This window comes from Panonychus citri, unplaced genomic scaffold, assembly GCF_014898815.1.
Source record: "Panonychus citri isolate SS breed McGregor unplaced genomic scaffold, ASM1489881v1 Contig00144, whole genome shotgun sequence".
Taxonomy (NCBI): Eukaryota; Metazoa; Arthropoda; class Arachnida; order Trombidiformes; family Tetranychidae; genus Panonychus; species Panonychus citri.
This window is the reverse complement of record NW_026515549.1, coordinates 405,022-428,688: the sequence shown is the minus strand read 5'-3', so window position 1 is coordinate 428,688 and position 23,667 is coordinate 405,022. Positions and strand designations below refer to the sequence as shown.

Here is a 23,667-nt window from a genome sequence, read left to right as displayed (position 1 = left end):
TTACTCTCACTATTTTACCCATAGAGTTTTCATCGGAATTTAATTCAATTCAATCGCAATTAAATTTAATGGGTTACCGGTTAATCGAATCCAATTAACTCCCCAGACTAATCAGATTATCTTAATCTTCATCTTCAAGATTATCTTCAAATTGTATTGACGCTTTTTGATACACGAAAAAGTTTTTTCATCAAACTACAATGTTACTAATCTAATTGTTACAATTTGATTATTTTACTGTGTGACTTTCATTTTGATATAATTGTGATTAACTAATCACCATTATCAACCAATCTTCACACTCGGAATATTGTGTTTATCAACTAAATTGTGATTAAAGGTGATTTCTTCGTGTTGATTATGATTGTTAATCAGTTAATTTTCACACAATTTGAAATCAATTACAACAATAATGTTATGTGATCTTTGATTGTTTCAATTGGTCATATTTAAATTGTTAACTCAAAATCTATTAAAGGTTTTTAATTGTTACCATTGTAAAAGTATCAACATTTTTCTTGTCATCTAATTGTTATTGTTTTCAATCAATTTCACCAATCAACTGATTTAGTTTAACTTGTAATTAATTAATTTCTGTGAGACAAAGTAAACTAATTTAACTAATTAAAATTAATGCAAGGCAATAGACCAACAGATCAATGTAATAGGGAAAGTAATTTATTAATTGTTGATGATAAAACTAATTGTCCGATCATTAGTTTCGTTAATAGTGACCAACAATCAGAATTAACTGAAAACAACAGTGAATCAAATAGTGCCATTAATCAAGACAATAACCAACAAAGATTAGGTGACAATCAATCAGTTAATTTAATTGCTGACAATCAAAGTAACATGGGCAAAAGGTGCTTCGATTGGCCCTCAATGGCCGTTGCATCAATATCGCCGACACTTTCAGCCTCCGTGATTACAACAGGATCATCGTTAATTGAATCAAATCAGTTAATTGATTACAATGAGACTCAATCAACAATAAACTCCAACTCCCCCTCGGCAATTAATCACCATCAACACCAGCAACAAGATGATCAACAATCAACAAATTATTCATCACCCTACAATGGACTCAGTTCATATTGGCTTTACCAAGGAGCATTTAATAGTCCAATTAAAGGTAAACACAATTAATAATCATTGTGAAAACAATTAACTGATCATTGTCTTGATATTAATTGTCAGTCAATCTCATTTGAAATCAAAGTTTTTTTTTAATTCACTTGATGATTAAAGTTGATGATGAGGATGAAAAACAAAATGATGTAGGTTGCAAATGACCTTAAACCATTTAATTTATTTAATCATCTTACTCATTATCATCATTTTATCATCTTTGTTATCATCCTCATCATCTTAATCATCCTCATCTTTTATATGTTATTATATTTACCTGAGTTTATTTTTCATCATAATCAAAGTAGCAATCAAAACTTGTGATGATAATCATTATGATTACTAAGGTGTTGGTATCAATTTGATTACTTTAAAAGGGTTTACAATTAAATTAATTGTCGTCTACCACTTTCTATATCATCTCGATATCATGTTAATTGTTAACAGCAATCAACAACATCCGGACCAATTCATTTTGACAACAATTAAACATCATCTTGGTTGAAAAGTTGCACTAAATTTCAATATTCAATCAATTTATGGTTAATGATTAAATTGATTGTTAACCTAGTACAATAATCAATTAATAATTAAGTTGATGTTGTGTATCATTGCTTATTGATTGTGATTAGTTAATTAAATGTTGTCAATTGAAACTTTTTTTTCCCTCTCATCTCCTTTAAAAGTTTATCTTTCCAGTTAATTGTTGCTTTTCAACTTGAACAATTTAAAGTTGACAATCATCTTAATTACCATTTAACATTATAGATTCAGCTTGTTAAATCATGTTCAACCTTTTATAGGATAACTAAATTACTCAACAATTTACTAATCATAAACAACTAGCCCCGACTCCCGTAAATGGTTATAACACAATTAAATTAAATTTTCTGGTTCCAACCCAGAAAAAAAACAATTTTCTTAGTATTCAATGTGAAAAGTGATTAACATTAATTGTGATTAATATCTAATTTTGTCATTAACCAACATCGTTGACTTTGTTAATTGTTTGATCATGCAAATTGTTTACCTTTTGATTACATAAAATATAGTTTAATTTAATTACTCCCTTTCAGTTAAATCAATTGGTTAGCAATTGATATGCTTCATAAGGGTTATCATTATCAAATTTGTTCAATCAATCATTTAATTTATCAATTAAATCAATTGATTAAGTTTTAATCCCTTCAATTTAATCCAATTAACTAATCTATTGATATTGATAACCAATCAAACAAAACGATGGATTTTTTTTTAATTGTTTATCGTCAACTGTAATTGTAATTGCATCTCAATGTAAAACTTAATTGTTACTTTGATTGTTGTCATTTGGTTCAATATGATTAATGATTATGACACATGATCAGTTTTACAAATGATTAATTTAATTGCTTCAGTTAATTTGTCAAAAATTTTGCTTTCTAAATTCATAATCAATGTTAAATGATATTCAAATATTAAGGCGTTACAATTGATTAATTAACTTTAATAATTGACAATCAATCGGAAATAGTATTTGATCAATTAAGATTAACATGATTAATCACAATGGTTTATAATTAAACATTCATGATTGACTTGATTTCAATTGGTGAATTATTATCAAATTGAATATTTAAAAATTAAACTTATCGAATTGATTAGTTAACAATTAACATGTGAACAAAAAACCATTGATTTGTTACTATAATAATCAACTTAATCACAATTAACTTTTGCCCCATTCAAAGTATAGTTGATTGTGTACAATATGTTTACAAAATATAAGTTAAATTGTTAACAATTGAATCAAGTTAATCTTTTGACAGCTCAGTGGATTTGGTGATGAGGATGAAGAGTCTCATCTTAATCATTATCAATTTAAATTCAATTGCTGATTCCTGCTGATTCAGTTTAAACTAGATGATGATGATACAATATTAGTTAATAGTAGCAGAAAAAGTAACTAATTTGTTTACATAAACACAATTAACCAGAAGAGGTAAATAATGGTTTAAATTGTTTACTATTCGCGAATTTGTATTGATTTTTGCTTCTTCTCAACAATTAACTCTCACAAACAATTGACCATGATGGAAATGGTTGATAAATTAATCTAATCAGAATGAAAAATTGTTACTACTTCCGGAAAATGTGAGTAAAAGTATCAATTGAATTGAAGATTCAATTGAGAAAAAAAAGAAGAGAAAAAAAGTTGTAAGTTATCAGAATTTTCTTCCTCTATTTCCATGAATGAATTTCAGTGAACTTTCCTATGAACTTTTATCCATTCATGATAAACTATTTTTTCATCGTCTCTTATTCTTCATTCATAATCATGTTAATCATCACCAGTTAACAAATGATTTAGAATAAAAAATTTTTGGTTCGTAGGTGAAATTGAAAACGAAATGTTAACGATAACATTGTAACGATTTAAATTGTCAACATGATTGAAACCCAATGATCGTTGTTACAATTGAATTGATCATGATTCAAGTTGAATAAACTATTTGATAGTAAATTTTGATTACCCAATTGATAATCGATAACAATAATAATAGTAACACAATCACAGTTCAAATCGTCAAAGTTTGTTCATTGACAACTTTTTTCTTCCTCTATTTGTTTATCAAGTATTAACAATAACACTTTCTGATTGTTTTCTTGATTTGATTAACTAATTTGTTACAAATTATTTTAGACACAATCACCACCCACTCTTTCAGTTTCCTTCACTATCACCAACCCCCTGAACCTTTTCAAAGTTTACCTGTTGAAAAATGATGAAATCCCCTGGGGCATTTATTATCATGATAAATTCATTATTCAAATAATTGTTATCAGGGTTAACTTATTGTTGGCATTTTATTATTTTTTTTAATTGTCTTTAAATGTCATCGTTTGAGGATCGAGAGAGTTTATTGAAGCCTTGATTTACCTGAGTTTCCGGTTGTTAATTGTTGTATCTTTCTGATGATAATCGAAAGGTGTTACAATTAACTAAATTTCATCACTTGGTTTAGGCTAATTGAATCACTTCCGATTGTATCTCGGTAATGTTATTAGTTGATTGTTAGCTTGAGAAAACTTTAATCAGCTTAATTAATTTTCTTTATTCCATTTAATAGCCAAAACGATTTCAACAATTAGTAATTAAATCATTTGCATTGATTTTTTTCTCTCTCTCTCTCTCTCTCTCTCTCTTAAATTAGTTAATTGTAGCTATAATTGTTACGATGGTTTGGAAAAGAAGAGACAAGAAAAAAACAATCTGATTATCAAGATTAATCATGAAAAGGAGAAAGTGATTAGTGAATTTCAAGTTAATCCATTAATAAGATTATAATACATTTTGATGATCATTTCTATGACAAAGATAATCAGAGTGATGAACTCGAAAGGCCTCAGTTCGAACTCATGATTAGTACATTTTCCAAGATGAACAACATAATATATCAATATTCTTATGAATGAGATTAATAAATTTACATGTACTTGTAATTAGAGTAACATGATAACCTGAACAAAGAAATGAGATCGAAGAAAAAAAATTACGTTGAAAGTTTTCAACCCACAAAGGGAAAAAACTAAAAGTTAGAACTTTATTTTGCTCGAATAGTAAAAACCATATCGACTAATTGATGATCGTAATCACGACTACCTATATAATCAATTGTCAATTCGTATAATCTTGATTCATTGATGAAATATGAACAACAACAACAACTTCAAGGTTCATCATCTTTCATAATCTTTTATCATCCTTATCTTAACATCCTACTATCAGTTTTTACGCATCCATTCATGGTTACGTTTATTTCATTCATAAAATAAAACCTGAAGGAAACTTTTATCTTCCATTGATCCGGTAGATGATGATGATGATGATAAATAGGAGGATGATAACAGGTAAATTAGAAGGTCACAGTGATGATGATAACAATTTAATTTAATCATCAGCAACGATGATTATGATCATCACCAAGCACCTTGAGACGTTGCAACGATATATGAGATTCACCATATGAGGTTACCTTTACCTTATATGAATTGATGACTTTTTATTTGTTAGAAAAAGTTGATTAACATTCAAAAGTGATTAACAATTAAAGTTAATTACTATTTTGTGATCTAAAATATTTATTTTCTTTTTACAATTGTTGTAATTGTCTTCTCATTAATTTTCACTTGTTCACAATTTAAATTAACTTTTCACCTAAATGGTGAAAATCAATTGACTTTTAAAATAATAATATTTGCAATGAATTAATTATTTTGAAATTAAATTTAATTTCTCTCTCATCAGCTAATTTAAATATGTATTATCAACAGTTAATGTTAATTGTTGTTGTAGGTGTTTGGACACTTTGTTGATTGTTGATTGTTAATCACAAATCATGGTTGCAATATTTACCTTAAATGGTTGTAGGGATAAGTCACAAATTTAAATTAATCAATTAGTTCATCAAATTTGATTAAATTTTGTCTCTCTCTCTCTCTCTCTCTCTTTTCATTCATAAACAATTTACTAATTGTAATCAATTGTTACGTCAGTGTCTTATGACTCAAACCGCTTTGTGGTTGATTCCTTGTTTAAAACTAATTATCTTAATCTTGGAAATGATTTACAACTAAATTAACCTTAACAATCAATTTTCGTTGATTGTTCTAATACAACAATTAAATTATATTTAGATACTTAAGATGGGAAAATAAACAAAAAAGGAAACAACCAATCAATTTAATCATTTAAATCTCAATTAAACTTCCCAATCGTAGTTTAATATTTCAACCTTGATTGTGAGCTCACAATTAACAACAAATTTACTTAATCATCTTGATATAATTTACCAAATGTTAATTCACCAAAAAAGGGATTAATTTTCAACAGAAAACTATAGTTTATTTAAAACAATTTAAACTTCCAACAATTAACTTGATCATAATAATAATAATTTTCGGAAACAATAGTTACCATTGAAGAAGTAGAAAAAAAATCAAAGTTAATCGTTGACAATCAAACGTTAATTTAAGTGGATCATAAATTGTTGTTATGATTTATGTTGAGTGCTGATTGTTGATCATGATTTGATTTGATTTGATTAACAATGAGGACGAAACAAAACCAAATACAATATGAATCAAATTATCGGGTGGATACCATAAATGGACACCCTGATGATGATGATGATCATTTCCACCCACCCTGAACTTCATCATCTTAATCATCTTAATCATAATGATCATCAAACTATTGAGTAAACAATCAACTCAATTCTGTAATTAGTGTAAATCTTAACAAACATGGAATCCATTTGATTATTATATTGTTGTAACCTTATTAAACTTTATCATGTTACTTTGATGATCGCTAACAATCAAGAGATAATCAAGTAATGGCCAAATTAACTATTCATTAACCAAAATGAAGAAATTAGTAAATTGTTACATTTAATATAGAGAATAAGTAATGAAAAGTAATTATAATTTCTAATTAGATTTAGATTATGATAATAAGTTGTAACCTTCAAAAAGTAGAGACGAAAAAATTAGGATTCAATTAATAATAATACTGATGAAATTAAATAATTTAATTCAACAATTAGCTTGATGAACGTCAACCGATAATCAAATTAATCATCATAATTATCACCCAATTAACATTGTTCCGGAAAATTTTATTAACTATGAAAAAATTGATATATTATCGAGTGGGTGATGAGGTAAATTTGACTAATTAATTGTTTATGATCAAAACAAATTGTTACAATGTTGAGATCAAATAATTAAAAAAAATGAAGAAGCTCAAACAAATCAAATTAATTGATGATTATAATCAAGGTAAACACAAAGGTCACACCTTAATTGTATGAATGATTAACATATGATATGAAAGATTCTGATCTGATTAATTATATAGCCTCCAGGGCATATGAACATGATTTAATCAATAGGCTAGATTGTGGTTTATCGTAATTGAATCATTTCGTAGGACAATTAATTAATTAGATTGTTTAATTGTTAATGTTTCATTTGTTGGCAACTCTTTTTGTTTAAATGTCAATGGTGAAAATGTCACAGGCTTAATTTCAAAGGTAAATAGATGAAATTTTGACCTTTCAACTTTTTCTGGCGGAAAAATTTAATAATTCATACGAGAAAAATTGATCATTTAAAATATTTAATTGGATTGATCAATTAATCATTTGATTCCATCATTAATTAATTGTTTCGTTTTCCTGTCAACTGTAAAGCGATCAACTAGATGGCGCTTCAGATGCAAGTTCTAAGAATAGTTCGATTTCAATGTAACTTTGTATGAATAGTTTTTCGAAATAGTAAAGTTGATGAATTAATGGACTAATTAGATAACTGATGGTTCGTTGTGACGAAAGTTATATAAGGTAGAATTATCGAATTTGTTATCGATCAACTTTCGAGTTTTGGTTTTGAGTTCAATTCGATCGAGATAGTTTATGTCATCAGGTTTTATTTAATTCCGAATAAATTATTACCATGGTTTTTGAATTTCTTCCTTTTCCGGTTTTTTTTCTATTTCAATTGAACACTCGAATATCCTAATTCCTATTTTGGTTGATCCCCCAGGAGAAAATGAAAAGTTGTTGAACTTGAAGATTTGTATCAAAATGTAGTTTATTGGAATTCTCGATGTTGAAGTGAGCGTACATCGAAATTGGATCTCTGTAGATGAATGGATTTCGTGAAAATGGCCAGAAGGTCATAAATCCTGTTCGAGGAACTTTGAGAGTACGAATTATCCTTTCATTTCATTAAAAGTTTGGATAAGTTTCCGGTTAAAAGGAAAAGGTCATGATGATGTTTGATCATCTTAAGTGATGTGAAAGGGAAGAGGTAGGAAGTTAATTCTGAGTCGGATCGGGTTCTGAGGGAGTAGAGGTTAATGTTCAGCTTCCGACGATAGAGACACATGAGAAGGAGAGACGAAAATGATGAAGATAAAAATCAATAACTTTACCTAAGGGAGAAAGTACGAGGAGACCGAGAGAAAAAAAGAAAGAGAGAGAGAGAGAGAGAGAGAGAGAGAAGGAGGAGTGAGAAGGATGAGAAAGAGAGTAAAGGAGTAAAAGAAAGGGAGATTTTTCAAGATCAAGGACGAAAGTGAAGTAGAAAGAGACAAAGGAAAGTAGATACAATCAGACAGAGAAACAGAGAAACAGAGAGAATGAGAGAGCGGAAGAGTGAGAGAGAATAAGAGAGTAACTGGAAGAGAAATGATGAGGATGAAATTCATCTGGTTTTTCGAATTTACTGTGAGGCGCTATTTTCATATTCGATTTTTTAGTTCGAGACGAATCAGAATAAACAACGAAAAGTATCTTTCGTCATTCCTTTTATCCTTTCACTCGCATCTTCATTCATCATCATCTTCATCGTTTCTTCTTCCTCTTCTTCCTCATCTTTTGATTACCTTTTTCCTAAAATCTCTGTTATATTTTCTCTCTCTCTCTCTTTGACTTAAAAGTTATTCTTTCATCTTCTTCATTATGGTGATAATGATGATGATATGATCTTAAATATTGTTATGACTCATCAATTGACCTTTTTTGTCTATTAACTAATATTAGAGTTTATTAGTTTGTTTTATTTGATGAAGATTAAGATGATGGATATGAGACGGAGAGAGGGAGAGAAGGAGAGAAGGAGAAGAAGAAGCAGAAGAGAGAGAAGGAGAGAAAAAGAGAGAAAGAATAAGAAGAAAGAAAAAAAGTAAAGTTGTCTGAGTGAAAAAGAAAGAAAAGAAAGAGAAGGTTGGGTGATAAATAGAAACACGCGTTTTCTTTTCTTTGTAATTAAATCTGATCAACTGATTTATTCTCGTAAATTAATTGATTAATCGCTTATTCTTTATCTGAATAATTGATTGGTGTCCATTTTATCTGATCAACTGAATCTCCACAAATGATAAAACCCTTTACAATAATCATATGTTTCTATCATTTCGTCATCATCATTATTATCAATTTCATCATTTGTCTCTCTCTTTCTTTCTCTTTCTTTCTCTTTCTCTTTCTCTTTAAAACCTGATTCTCTCACTCTCTCTCTCTTTTTTCTTCATCTTCATCTTCTTCTTCATCTTCATCTTCAAGGGCAGTCTTCATTTACCTTTTGTATCAAGTCAAGTATCGTAATGATGATGGAGATGAAGATGAAGATGAAGTTGCTCCTCATCCTCATCATCATCATACTTTTTTTTATCTTCTTCATCTTTATCCTCATAAAGATGATCTCAATAAGCAGCTGATTTTGATTCATTTGTTTTCATTTTCATCACCTTGTTGTTTTTCAGCCATTTAATAAACACCATCAACATCAAACGATACAGTTAATTGTTATTTTATATAACAGAACAAAAAACAAATCTTAAATTAACAATTAACAGCTAAACGGTGTTTAATATAATACTAATTAAACATTTAATCACAACATTTGATCAACAATTAACATCAACAACAAAATCGACCCAAAATTGAGCATAAAGGATACAAATCAAATACCTGTTGAGCTTTTTCGTTCAAATGTTGCTTATTAAATAATATCGATAACAATCAGCATAATTAGATGATTTTTATCAACAAACATTCAGTCAATCATCATAACAGTTGCGAGGTAAATCATCCATCACTTTTTCTCGTTAATAAATCATCAAAATTATTCAAAATTTGATCTCCATTCTGAGACAGATCAAATCGTATTATTATCGTTGATTAAGACACAAGTTGACAATCAGTCCCGTTAATTGCAGTGATCACACCATTAATTTGCGATTAACAATGAAGTCTATTGTTCACCCTTAAAACTATTCTTTAATCAGCCACAATCAGGGAACAAAATTCAACCTGAGTGCCAAAAATTTCTGAGACATTTTCATCATCCACTATCTTTGTGTCTTCTTTTTGGCAGAAATTCAGAGAGAGAGAGAGAGAGAGAGAGAGACTATTATCTTTTTCTTCTTCCCATCAGAGAGGGAAAAAGTTCTGACGAATTGTTCAGATCCAATCACTATCATGATTTCGAAAGGTTCGGAAAATAGTTTTCTCTCAAATTCGGTCACAATTAACTCAACAGTAAATAATCTGATTGTAAACAAAACTAGTTGATCGTAAAAACAGACTTCGAATTGATTTAGTTTGTACATAATTTTTTACTCTTTTCTACGTAAATTTCCACCCTGAACATCGTCATCATCTCGAGCCATTTCATTCTGATTTCTATCATAAACTCGATAAATGAATTGGTGTGAAGAAAAAAAGTTCTAATCATTGGTTAGTAACGTAATCGTAATAATCTAATCACTAATAAACTAATATCAGTTATTTAAATGGTTACAATCGAGACTAATCAATCTCTATATTTAGTAATAATTGATTCGTTATTAAACTCTCGAAGTTCAAGTTCAACGAATTTTAGTTTCCTCGACGAAAAAAACAGTTAGAACTCTCTCTCTCTCTCTCTCTCTTACTCATATTCGATGTCGATAACTAATATTATTAAGATATTCAGAGTTCTAACTCAAGTAATATAATAATATAATAAATTGTCATTATCATCATTTATTAATCTAATAATAGTTATTAACCATTGATATTGTTTGTCAATCTATTAATAGACAATTTAATCAATGTTAATGATGATTATCACTAATGATAATAATCAATTGATGACAGTTTAGTTTACATGGTTACCAATGTTGACATTACATAACCGATTTATCCAATTAATCAACAGGTATAACAATCAATTGACCAATCAAAGGCCATATAAATATATCAACAACAAAATTTGGTGAGTTAATTGTTGATCAACAAGCACGTTTAACTATAATCAATTAAACATCCCGATTAATTAAGATTAAGTAATTCAACTATCAATTAAATCACGTTTTTTTTATTTCTTTTCAAACAAAATACTTGGTAACATACAATTAATTACCAATGGATTTAATTTGATTGTTGATCTAATTGATTATGAAATTGTTTTTGTTTCTATTTTAATTATGAAACTATTTCCGGATAAATTGTATTAATAGATTTGATTGTAATCAATTTAAATTGACGTGATTATGGTTATTATTGGATAATACAGTTGATTGGGATCGGAAACTTATTGGTTATTTGATTGTTACTCAATGAATATCAATTAAAAATTAGTGGATAGGGTAAATTTGAGTCTCTGGTGAACAATTTAATTACTAAATTGTAATAATATTAATGTTATTTTACAATATTTAACGGTTTTCCTGTTACAGTCTCTCATCCATTTCTTTATCCCTTATCTTTATCCTTAATCCTAATCCTCATATTCATCATCTTTGTTTATCTGTGACTGGGTTAATGGATGAGATTTCATCTTTCACTTTTTATTATTCTTACTCATCTCATCATCATTATCATCATCATCATTCACAAGCATTGTCGTCATTTTTATCTATGTCCTCATCTTCATCTTCATCTTCATCATCTTATCAGTGTAAACCTGTGAACACATGATAATGTTAACACTTAATGTTGATGATGATGAAGATGATGCCAAGAATATTTGAGGAAAAAAGCCAAAAAAAATGTGAGAAATTCAGAGAAAGAAGAAAATTCTGAAGATGATGAAGATGATAAAGGATGATGAGAGAGAGAGAAAGATGATCTAATAATAAATAATTTGGATAATCTATTGTTAGCAATTACCTTTTCTATCTTCATCATCAATTGAACATTTTTCCTCATCACCAACAATCATCATCTCCCAATGCGTAACAATTATTATCATCACAATGGTTAATAATTATAAATAGATACAGTTATTTGTATTTGATTAATCATTCTAACTGTTAACCATCATAGAGATCAAATTGATTATTATTATTATTCAATCCAATGGGTTATATTAAAACATTGTTGTTCTTGTCAACAGATGATTTAATTGTCACGTGACAAGAAATAATTTTTTTCTTTTGTTTTTATCAATGAAAACAAGAAGCAGAGAAAATTGTGAAAATGATGATAAATGAAGATGAAGATGAAGGAAGAAAAGATGTTACAGAATTATCATCAGATGAGAAATTGTTACTCCAAAGTTTGGCGGAAATCGAAGTAAAAGAAACAGAGAGAAAGAGAGAATTAACAAAGAACGAAAAAAAAAGAACTAAAAGAAAAATCGATAATACGAATATCGATCGACGAAATACTAAAAGATGGAAAACCGAGAAGAAGAAACGAAAGAAAACGAAAAAGAAAGAAAAAAACAGAGAGAGAGAGAGACAGAGAAAAAGATGAAGATGAAGATGAACCAAGAGAAAGAGTAAAATTTGACTTGATGCCAAAAAAGAAAGAGAGAAAAGAAAGAGAAAAGATGAAGATAACTAACATGAAGAGCGCATGATAACTGGAGTAATAACGTCATTTTGACGTTGAATGAAATAGTAAAATAGTAGATTCTGATTGGATGAATTCTGGTTCCGGTGTACCTTAAAAGGAGATAAGTGGTCGTGGTTTTCATTCATGAAAATTTTCAGCCAACTCGTAACAACAACAACATTAGAAAGCAACATTTCCAGTGATCAACTTGATTTCAACTTTTTTGTTTCAGTTACAATGATAATCAACAACAATTTAACACCAACTGAGCAACTGAAGTTATTATATTTTACCATTGATTGTGAATCTTTGTTTCTTAATTGTTTCTTTTTAAATTGTTACCAATCATCTTCGTGTCTTATTAGTTAAAGTGTAACAATTGATTGTCACAAATTGTTGATTTTTTCTTCTCCTTCTTCATCATTAATTTAATTTTATCGATTTTACAATCTGTTGATTTAGTTGATCATCTTGTTAACAACAAGTTAGAACATTTTTTTCAATCACTTTGTCGTTGGTACGAAATTCATTCATGTTAATCAATTGATATTTTCACTATTTCACTCTTTCCCTGTCAAGTGCCAAGTTAATTAGTGACAATTTTAAAAGAAAATTAATTAATTGTTGTTTATAAATTGTTGTCATGTCAACATTAATTTTTAATTTCTCATCGTTTCATTTTCAATTTACTTAGTGGTTAATTGTTGTTTCAAATCTTATTATTGGTGATTTGGTCCAAAAAATTAGTAATTTTTAGATTGATTATCTAATTAATTGTTTTATTATTATCATCTGACATCATTGATCTGTCACAAGGCAAATATGATTATGGACGGTATCCTGTCTCAGGTCACTTTGTCCGTTGAGCCTCAAACATTTAGCTTCGATTCATATAAATTAAACCACGATTCGGATGAAAGTTCAACTGATTGTGATTTAAGTGAAGTTAGTTTATCAACAGTTATCTCACCTCCCCTTCTAGGGTCCAGTATTGTCACCCTTGTAACATCATCTTCATCTTCATCATCATCATCCTCATCACCTCCACTAGCCACAACAACAACTTCACTACAATCAGCTGATATACCACTTAATCAACTCTACCATCAACACAATCATCACCATCAACAACAACAACAACAACAACATCATCATCATCATCATAGACGACCAACATCAATTAGCTTAATTAATACTAAATCCTGTTCATCATCACCAATCACAATTATCTCAGATAATAGTAATAATACTAATCATCAACAATTAAAATCACAAGGTTCAATCGATGAACCGGCAACTGCCGAAGACACCAATCCAAATAGTCCCAATAGTTGTAGTGCAATCCACGAATCCAATTCAAGTGATACTAATCCTAATCCTAATCCAAATAGTAATAATATAATGGATGATCCAAATGAATCTCTTAATACTCCAATATCAACTTCCAATGGAGTCTCTGCCTTTTTCAGTTGTGTAGTAACTTCAATACCAGATCCACTTCCAATATCAGGTAATTTTGTGACACAACAATTGAGAAACAATTAAGACACAAATTTTAAATTTCCAACAATTTAAGTTCACTGACATTAAAATGAATGAAAGTCAATGGGAAAAAATAGTAATTCACTTTGAAAATTCAATCAATGAACATATGTTATCATGTTTATCATGCTGATGATTAAACCAGACTGATTAACGTCTGGGTTACTCATTACAATTACCATGATCATCGTTGATTATAATTATCATCAATGATGATTAACTGATAGTCCGTAATTGTAATATGAAACTTACAAGGAAAATTATTTGAATTATTAGTTACCTGTTGGTTTTCAATTGAGTGAAGATGAGAGAGTTGGAGGAGGGATGAGAGATGAAGATCAGGGGGTGGTATGAATCATGGACGATGGTCATGATAATTCAGTATTTCCCTTGGTATGGAGATGAAGTGAATTTCAATTCTTACTATTGGAATTTTTTTCCTTTTCTTTTGAAAATTTGGTTAAAGATTATAATGATTATCATGGAGATGAAGATGATCACCTAATGATTAAATACTGTTATTATTAGGATGATGACAATTTCCTCTGACTCTCTGTCATGAATCTTATCATCTTCATCTTATTCATTTTATTGAAATGAGAAAAAAAATAATTTTTCTTATTCGAGTAACTCGAGTTTCCGGTAAAAGGGAAAAGGGAAAAGGTCATGTCTGATTATCATGAAGAATGAGATGATAAGGAGTGAGTCTCAGGATAAGTTCTGAGTCAGATCGTGAATTTCATGAGGGAGTAGAGGTTAATGTTCAGCTTCCGACGATAGAGACACATGAGAAGGAGAGACGAAAATGATGAAGATAAAAATCAATAACTTTACCTAAGGGAGAAAGTACGAGGAGACCGAGAGAAAAAAAGAAAGAAAGAGAGAGAGAGAGAGAGAGAGAGAGAGAGAGAGAGGAGGGAGAAGGATAGAGAAAGAGAGTAAAGGAGTAAAAGAAAGGGAGATTTTTCAAGATCAAGGACGAAAGTGAAGTAGAAAGAGACAAAGAAAAGTAGATACAATCAGACAGAGAAACAGAGAGAATGAGAGAATGAGTGAGCGGAAGAGTGAGAGAGAATAAGAGAGTAACTGGAAGAGAAATGATGAGGATGAAATTCATCTGGTTTTTCGAATTTACTGTGAGGCGCTATTTTCATATTCGATTTTTTAGTTCGAGACGAATCAGAATAAACAACGAAAAGTATCTTTCGTCATTCCTTTTATCCTTTCACTCGCATCTTCATTCATCATCATCTTCATCGTTTCTTCTTCCTCTTCTTCCTCATCTTTTGATTACCTTTTTCCTAAAATCTCTGTTATATTTTCTCTCTCTTTGACTTAAAAGTTATTCTTTCATCTTCTTCATTATGGTGATAATGATGATGATATGATCATCATGATGATCTTAAATATTGTTGTGACTCATCAATTGACCTTTTTTGTCTATTAACTAATATTAGAGTTTATTAGTTTGTTTTATTTGATGAAGATTAAGATGATGGATATGAGACGGAGAGAGGGAGAGAAGAAGAAGAAGAAGCAGAAGAGAGAGAAGGAGAGAAAGAGAAAGAATGAGAAGAAAGAAAAAAAGTAAAGTTGTCTGAGTGAAAAAGAAAGAAAAGAAAGAGAAGGTTGGGTGATAAATAGAAACACGCGTTTTCTTTTCTTTGTAATTAAATCTGATCAACTGATTTATTCTCGTAAATTAATTGATTAATCGCTTATTCTTTATCTGAATAATTGATTGGTGTTCATTTTATCTGATCAATTGAATCTCCACAAATGATAAAACCCTTTACAATAATCATATGTTTCTATCATTTCGTCATCATCATTATTATCAATTTCATCATTTGTCTCTCTCTCTCTCTTTCTCTCTTCTTTAAAACCTGATTCTCTCTATCATTCCGTCTCTCTCTCTCTCTCTTTCTTCATCTTCATCTTCATCTTCAAGGGCAGTCTTCATTTACCTTTTGTATCAAGTCAAGTATCGTAATGATGGAGATGAAGATGAAGTTGCTCCTCATCCTTCATCTTCATCCCCATCCATCATCATCATCATACTTTTTTTATCTTCTTCATCTTTATCCTCATAAAGATGATCTCAATAAGCAGCTGATTTTGATTCATTTGTTTTCATTTTCATCACCTTGTTGTTTTTCAGCCATTTAATAAACACCATCAACATCAAACGATACAGTTAATTGTTATTTTATATAACAGAACAAAAAACAAATCTTAAATTAACAATTAACAGCTAAACGGTGTTTAATATAATACTAATTAAACATTTAATCACAACATTTGATCAACAATTAACATCAACAACAAAATCGAACCAAAATTGAGCATCTGAAGAATCAAACTTGTTGAAAGTTACACAAGACGAAATAGAAACGAGTAGTTAATCAAATTACATCGTATACCTTTAATAAACCTTTAAGCTCTATCGTTTAATTAACACAATTTATTGATTTATTTTGTTTTGATCAGTCGTGATCAGTTGATTATCTTTGTAATTAACGACCAAATCAAATGTTTTATCATCAATCATGTTTAAAAAACCACAACAAGAAGCAAACAAGTGAAGATTAAACTGATCCCAAAAGTTTTGGCAACTTTTTCATCTTATCCCTGAAGATGATAATCTATGGATGACTGAAGGGATTGACAATTTGTTCTCTCTCTCTCTCTCTCTCTCTCTCTCTCTCTCAGATAAAGATGATGAAGTAGATGATAAGTTGGGAAATATTGTTCAGATTAAGGAGGATAACCACAGAGGAGGATAAAAGGATGATTAAGATCAAGATTTATGGTCTAAGTGTAGATTTAGTCTGATGCCAAATTTTATTATTCATCTTGTTTTTTTCATCCTCATCTTAAATCTCACAGTTAAGAGGGAAATTAACTGTTAATCAATAAATTGATTGGGTTTAACAAAATAAATCAACTCTCAATATAATGATAATTTAGCAAACAATTAATCAATTGCTTACAAATGATCATTTGTCGTTGGTTGTAAAATGATTTAACAAATTGATTTGCAATTAGGTGAAACTTCAATTTTAGTTTATAATCAACTGATTATATCTTAATCTTAATCCGTAAGTTTTTATCTTTCCGATCAGCTGATGAATAGATTTGTAAACATTGTTGCCAGAAAAATGCAAATGGAAAATGGTTTCAAAATTAATTGCTAATCATTTACTATGTGGATTAACAATTGTTTCAAATAATTTTAACAATTGAATTGTATTTATGATCCTTGATTATCCAGCAAAAGGTTTTTATTACAAACAGATTATGATAATCAAGTAACAATCAAAAGTTAATCATCAATCTCGTTGCATGTGTATACAAATTAACCAATTGTATTAAATATTTTGCTTAATTGTTGTTGTTGTTGGTTAATCTTAATCACGCCAATGAAATTGTTGATCTTGATTATTTGAAATCAGCTAAAACAGAAAACAATTTGATGCAGAAATTGTAACAATTAAAAATGAATTATAATGAATAATTAAGATGATTAAGATGATTCCTTTCCTCCCCCTTTATTTACAATTATCAGCACGATATTGGTATTAGGAGCTAATCATGATCAAGCTAATTGTATACAATTAACATTAGTTAACCTTGATTATAATGGTATATTTTATCATGAGTCCAAGGTTAGATTGTTAATTGTTGTCATTTCAACTTTTAATTGTAAAAAGTTGGGGAAAAATCAATTGATTATCGTCAAAATCTGACAAATTGTTTTTACATCTTAACCAATTAGGATTAATCATCAAGATGATTAGTGAAGGAAAAAAAGTTTAACAACTAAATTAGACCAACAATTAAAAATCAATGAGTTTTTTTTTTGGTGTTTCTGTTGATCAAATTGTTATTAATTATAAATAAATATTGAATTAGTATATTTTAAATTGATTGTGAGAAGGTTAATATTAATGGTTAATCAATTGATTGTAACTGGTTTACGAGGATCATGTTGATTAACTTTAAATTGTTAAATCAAGAACAAGGCCGTGGTTACCCTATATGGTATTAATCACGGAAAGATTAACAACTATTAACCATCAACAATCAACAATCAACATTGAGGCAACAGGTTGTTGCAATTCGTGATGATTAGCAAACTAAATTGTTAACAATTAAGGAAACATTAAGGAAAGAAAAAAATCCCAATCTCTTACTATTGGCATTTAATTGTGAGCCAAAATTTAAATTTCTGATCATCAACAATTAACATTCACTATTAGATAACTAACGATAATCTATTGATAATAGTAACAATTAGTGACCATTGTTGATTATGATACGATTGAAACAATCTAATCAAATGATTTAGACGAATAGAGTTTAATTAACTAAATCGATTGACTAATTTTTGTTAATATATTATGATAACAAAAAAAAGTATCTAATTGATTATCTTTGTGAATGATAATCTTTGAAACAATCAAGTTAATTGTTACAAACTTGTGGAAATGTTTAAAGAAAACAAGATAAACAATTAAATGACACAATTAACCAATGATTAAAGTTAATTATTCGGTTTGAGTGAAAACAAGAGACTCACAATTGAGATTAAGGCTAAAATTAACTCCAACTTTTATTCTGAGTCATTAATTGTTGCAAAGATGATTTTTTGAGTCTCTTCATAGATGCTGAAAGCTTTTTTGATAGAGAATCATCATCATCATCATTATCATCATTTTATCATCATGGTTTCATCTTTTTCCCTGTCAGGGGAGTTTGAATATCTTCTTGAAAAGGCGCCTTGGGTGTAAGATGTTACATGAAAAGGGCCACTGATTATTAGATTTAAACTGAATTAAGCTCTAATATTATACTAACATTAAACGCCCGCCAAAAAATGGTAAAAATCGTGCCAAGAACTTTTTATCATTTCGAAAAAAAGAAAAATATTCTCCACTCATTATTATCTTCACTTCTCATGTCACATATTCATCTTCATCTTTATCTTCATCCTCATCCCTGCAACTCTCCTAAGATGCGAATGTCAGAAAATAGAAACACTCCATCATCCCGAGTAACTAGAATGGTCGACAATTTATCAATTACTGAGCTCAGTATTTAGCCCATAATTTAAAACTAATCAACTGATCAACAATTAGACAAGTCAATAGATTCATGAGGAGGTTAAATTTGATCAATCGAATAAGAAAAACTCGTAAAAATTCAAGTTTCCATCAGAATATTATCTTCAATTCTCATCAATTGTTTACTTTACAATCTGATGATAATCTTTCAATTCTGATGATTGACACTGATTGTTTACTATTGTCACTTGATTAGTTTAAAGAGTTAACAGTTACATTGAAATCTGGCATAATCGTCAAACTTACTACTTCATCAGCATCTATCTTTTCATCTTAATCGTAATCTTCATCAGCTTAATCATCATCTTCTCTCTCTCTCTCTCTCTCTCTCTCTCTCTCTCTCTGTAATTCACTCCCAAGAATCTAATCCATCTTATTAACAACTGTTTAGATAATGAAACAACAACAATTTAACTTTAACCATGAACCAACCAGATTATGTTGATAACTTAGTATTTTCAGCTTACCTAAGCAATTTAGTAATCAAAACATCAAGGAGGCAACAATTTAAATTGATTAGTGTTAAAGTTAAATATTTTCATGCTAATTACTGTAAACAAAATGGTTATTAATCTTTTAATTGTCACTTAATCTTACACAAGATGAATTGTTATCAAGAAAGTGAAACTTTTCTTGATTGTTGATTATCATGATGGTGTTTAATTCAAACACTTTATTGTCAATCAATGAAAAGTTTTTCTTTTTAATTGTTGTCATTTGATAGGTTGATAGGTAATTGTTGATCCAAATTGAATAATCAAACAACCACAAATTGTTAAAGTTGATTAATTAAACATTGATCAACAATTTGTCTCTTGATTTGCGTTTAATTCAATCAATGGTTTCATTTGAATTTTGTCTCTAATTATAATTAGTAAACGGTTTTAATTAAAGTTTCATTTGCTCATCGACTGATAAATTTGGTTGAAATTTAAATTTAAATTCATTTTGATGAACTTAATTGATTTTAATGTTTAGTTAACAAAGTATTACAGTTCTGGCAATTAAAAGGGACATTGATTGATTGAAAATGTCTAAAATTGTAACAATCAAGTTAAAGTATTGATTTCTTGTTCTAATTGTTGATTTTTCGTCTCTTCTCAATTTGAATTTTAGCCGAAGCCCTTGGATCGATCCAGGACAAAAGCGAAGCCGATGATAGCATGTACAATAGTCCATCAGGTCGCCAAGAAGGTAATGATCGACTTAATTACTCAGATCGCACAACTGGATCAATTTATTTAACGGAAACAGAAACAAATCAACAACAATCAACTTCATCAGCATCAACCGTTTCAACCCCATCTTGGTTAATCCAAGAAAAACCATTATACTCTCCAATAATTAATTTAGTTCCAGCATCACAACTACAACAATTAGGTAAGTTAATTTACTCCCAATCAACTTGGAGTATCAACAATTAACAAAATGAGATGAAAAAGTAAATTTCCAATTAAACTAAACTAACGACATCTCTTGACGTTCATATGCAACTTACGAAAATAAGTTGATCACAATTATTGATGAAAATCAAATTGATCATTTTCATAGAGTTTTAATTGTTTCCATTTGAATTAACTCAACAGGAGGTCAATATTCCAGTGGATTAACGACAACAACCACATCAGTATCTGGACAATCAACTCAATTGTGTTCAACTCTTAATCCAAGTTTGTGCATGGTCACTGGAACGATTTCCCCTCAACCTCATCTCTCTCATCATCCACAATCACATCATCTCTCTCATCCTTCATCAGTTCATCTTCTTCATCAAAGCCATCATCATCATCAACAGCAACAACAACAACAACAACATCACCATTCGAGTCACCAATTGCTTACCAATATCTCATCACTATCAACTAGTGGTCATCTTCAGTCTCTTCATCAGCCCCATGGTCACCATGGTCATCATCAACATTCACACTATGATTTAAGCTCATCGGATGCTCAGGGTGGGTCATCTGATGCTTCCTATTCAACTGAACTTTTAAGCTCATTTTCAAGCTCTTCCTTTGCCGATGGGTTTACGGTAAAACCAGAATATACAAATTCACCCGCCAGTGTCACCGATCTTGGTGGTACCTCCCTTGAGGCCAGCTCTCAATCAAGTAACACCAACAATCCTAGTAACTTAATTAGTTCAAACAATAGCAACAGTTTGTTAACTAATGATGATATTTTTGCTCGTTTAACGGCTTCCAGTTCAGACTTGACCGGTCAACACTTAACTAAATACCAATGGTCAACTTTTCCAAGTGCAACTGCCACTGCCGTGGTAGTTGCTCCCACTGTAATTACTTCGGGTGGGACAACATCACCGCCTTCATCTTCATTGACAGAGTATCAAACACTTACCTCAGCATCGCCAATTCATCATCTTCATTCATCTTCAGGGGGTGGGAGTGGATCGACTTCGAATATAATTCCTAAAGTTTTACACCAAGAAAGCGGTGGTTATGTTACATCACTCAGTTTATCTTCACCTTCATCATCATCAACAATTACGGGTAATAATTCATTAGGAACCAATCCTTTGTATACAACATCATCTTCATCCTCATCAACAACCGTATTAACTAATTCATCATTAACCTCATCCAGATCAAATAGTAATAATAATAGTACAAGTAATCAAATTGACAATTTGGCTCGATCATCATCAGCGGGATCGACTCGAACGACCTCGTCCACGGCCACAACAAGTGAGACAACAACAACTGAACCTAATTTAGCAGAATACAATCAGGCCACATCAAAAGGTCACGAAATTTTAAGCCAAGCTTATCAATCGAGTCCAGTTCCGATCAAATTGATGCCAGTTAAGCCACGTAAATATCCCAATAGACCAAGTAAAACTCCCGTTCATGAGCGACCTTATGCTTGTCCAGTTAAAACTTGTGATCGTCGATTTTCTCGCTCAGATGAGCTTACAAGACACATTCGTATTCACACAGGCCAGAAGCCGTTTCAATGTCGCATTTGTATGAGATCATTTTCTCGTTCTGATCATTTGACAACTCATGTTCGTACACATACCGGTGAAAAGCCATTCAGTTGTGACCTTTGTGGCCGTAAATTTGCTCGATCAGATGAAAAGAAACGCCATGCAAAAGTACATTTAAAACAAAAGGTAAAACGGGAATCAAGAGGTCACTCCAATTCTCGCGCTGCAAGAGCAGCAGCAGCAGCGGCGGCAGCGGCAGCATCAGCAGCTTCCACATCCTCAACAGCAACAACTTCAACACCAACGACCACTGCCACCGCTACATCATCCTCCTCATCAACAGTAACGATATCAAACTTAGGTCATCACCAACAAATAACAATCCAACACCAACACCAACAGCAACACGATCACCAACAACAACAACATCATCAACAACAACAGCAGCAGCAGCAGCAGCAACAACAACAACAACAATATCATCAGCATCACCAACACCATCAGCACCAACAACATTATCACCATCAACAACCCCAACCCCAGCCCCAACACCAACAACAACAACAGCACCTTTTAATTCAACAACAACACCAACAAACGCAACAATAAGTTTGATATGAAACCAGAAAAACAAATTGATCAGCACAACAATTAAATCAACTTGATCATTTTCTCAACTCAATTAATTGTTATACATTTTAATTAAACAATCGCCGATTGCCCCGTTCCTTCTAATTAATACAATTAATTAATTTTATCAACACAACAAAGATTTTGATCTAATTCAAAATCCAATCTTTATACATATAAAAAAAAAATCGGACTCGAAAAAAAGTTAATCTATTTTATTGTTTCTTTTTCTGCTCACTATTGAGCTTTTGCTATTAATTAATTAATTAATTATCGTTGATCATTGTTTGCCAATCATTCACTTGATTCACTCTGCAAGATGCACCTTAATCACAAACAATTTAATCATCTTTTAATTGTCATCAACTTTTTTGTTTCTTCTTCACCACTGAAGCCTCACTTCTCAATTCTAATGATCATTTGATTATCTCTTCTTAATTGTAATAATTATTATTTACCAACAATTGCCTCACCTCTTCCTATCGTCCAATTGTCCACCATCCAGTTAATTAATTGATTACCAATATAATATAAATATATATCATTAATTGTGAACAATTAAGACACAAAACCAAATCAATTTTAATCTTCCTCTTGCCATCTTCATCTCTTCATGTTATCATAACATTTTTCAACTACTATTTTGACAACCTTTGGTATCTACGATTAATTAATTCAATCAATTAATTAACGATCTAATTGTATTAATCTAATTGAGAAATGAAAATGTTTACAAAAAAATCAACTGTTTAAAACACAACAATTAAAATCTTTTTGTTATTTACACTGATTAACTTTCAATGTCTCTTTGTTTTTGTTCAATTAATCTGATAATCGGAATAACGGTAAATGATTAGTTAATTGTTATGATTAGGAAAGTTTAATTATCCCGTTTAGATTGTCATTAGACTAGTCACAT

At 30.0% G+C, this 23,667-nt stretch overlaps 1 protein-coding gene across 2 annotated transcripts; it reads left to right on the top strand.

Annotated features, from left to right (window-relative positions):
* LOC128396514 (dendritic arbor reduction protein 1-like) lies at positions 1-23,556 on the top strand. Of its 2 annotated transcripts, none has more exons than XM_053357109.1 (3): positions 1-1,135; positions 20,288-20,551; positions 20,758-23,556. In XM_053357109.1, exons 1-3 carry the CDS (start codon positions 634-636, stop codon positions 22,725-22,727), a joined length of 2,736 nt encoding a protein of 911 aa, XP_053213084.1. In that variant the 5' UTR covers positions 1-633; the 3' UTR covers positions 22,728-23,556. The 2 variants fall into 2 exon arrangements, with proteins under 2 accessions (XP_053213084.1, XP_053213083.1); XM_053357108.1 differs by lacking the exon at positions 1-1,135 and adding an exon at positions 12,011-14,013 and having other exon boundaries at positions 20,758-23,555.
* The last annotated feature ends 111 nt before the right edge of the window (positions 23,557-23,667 follow it).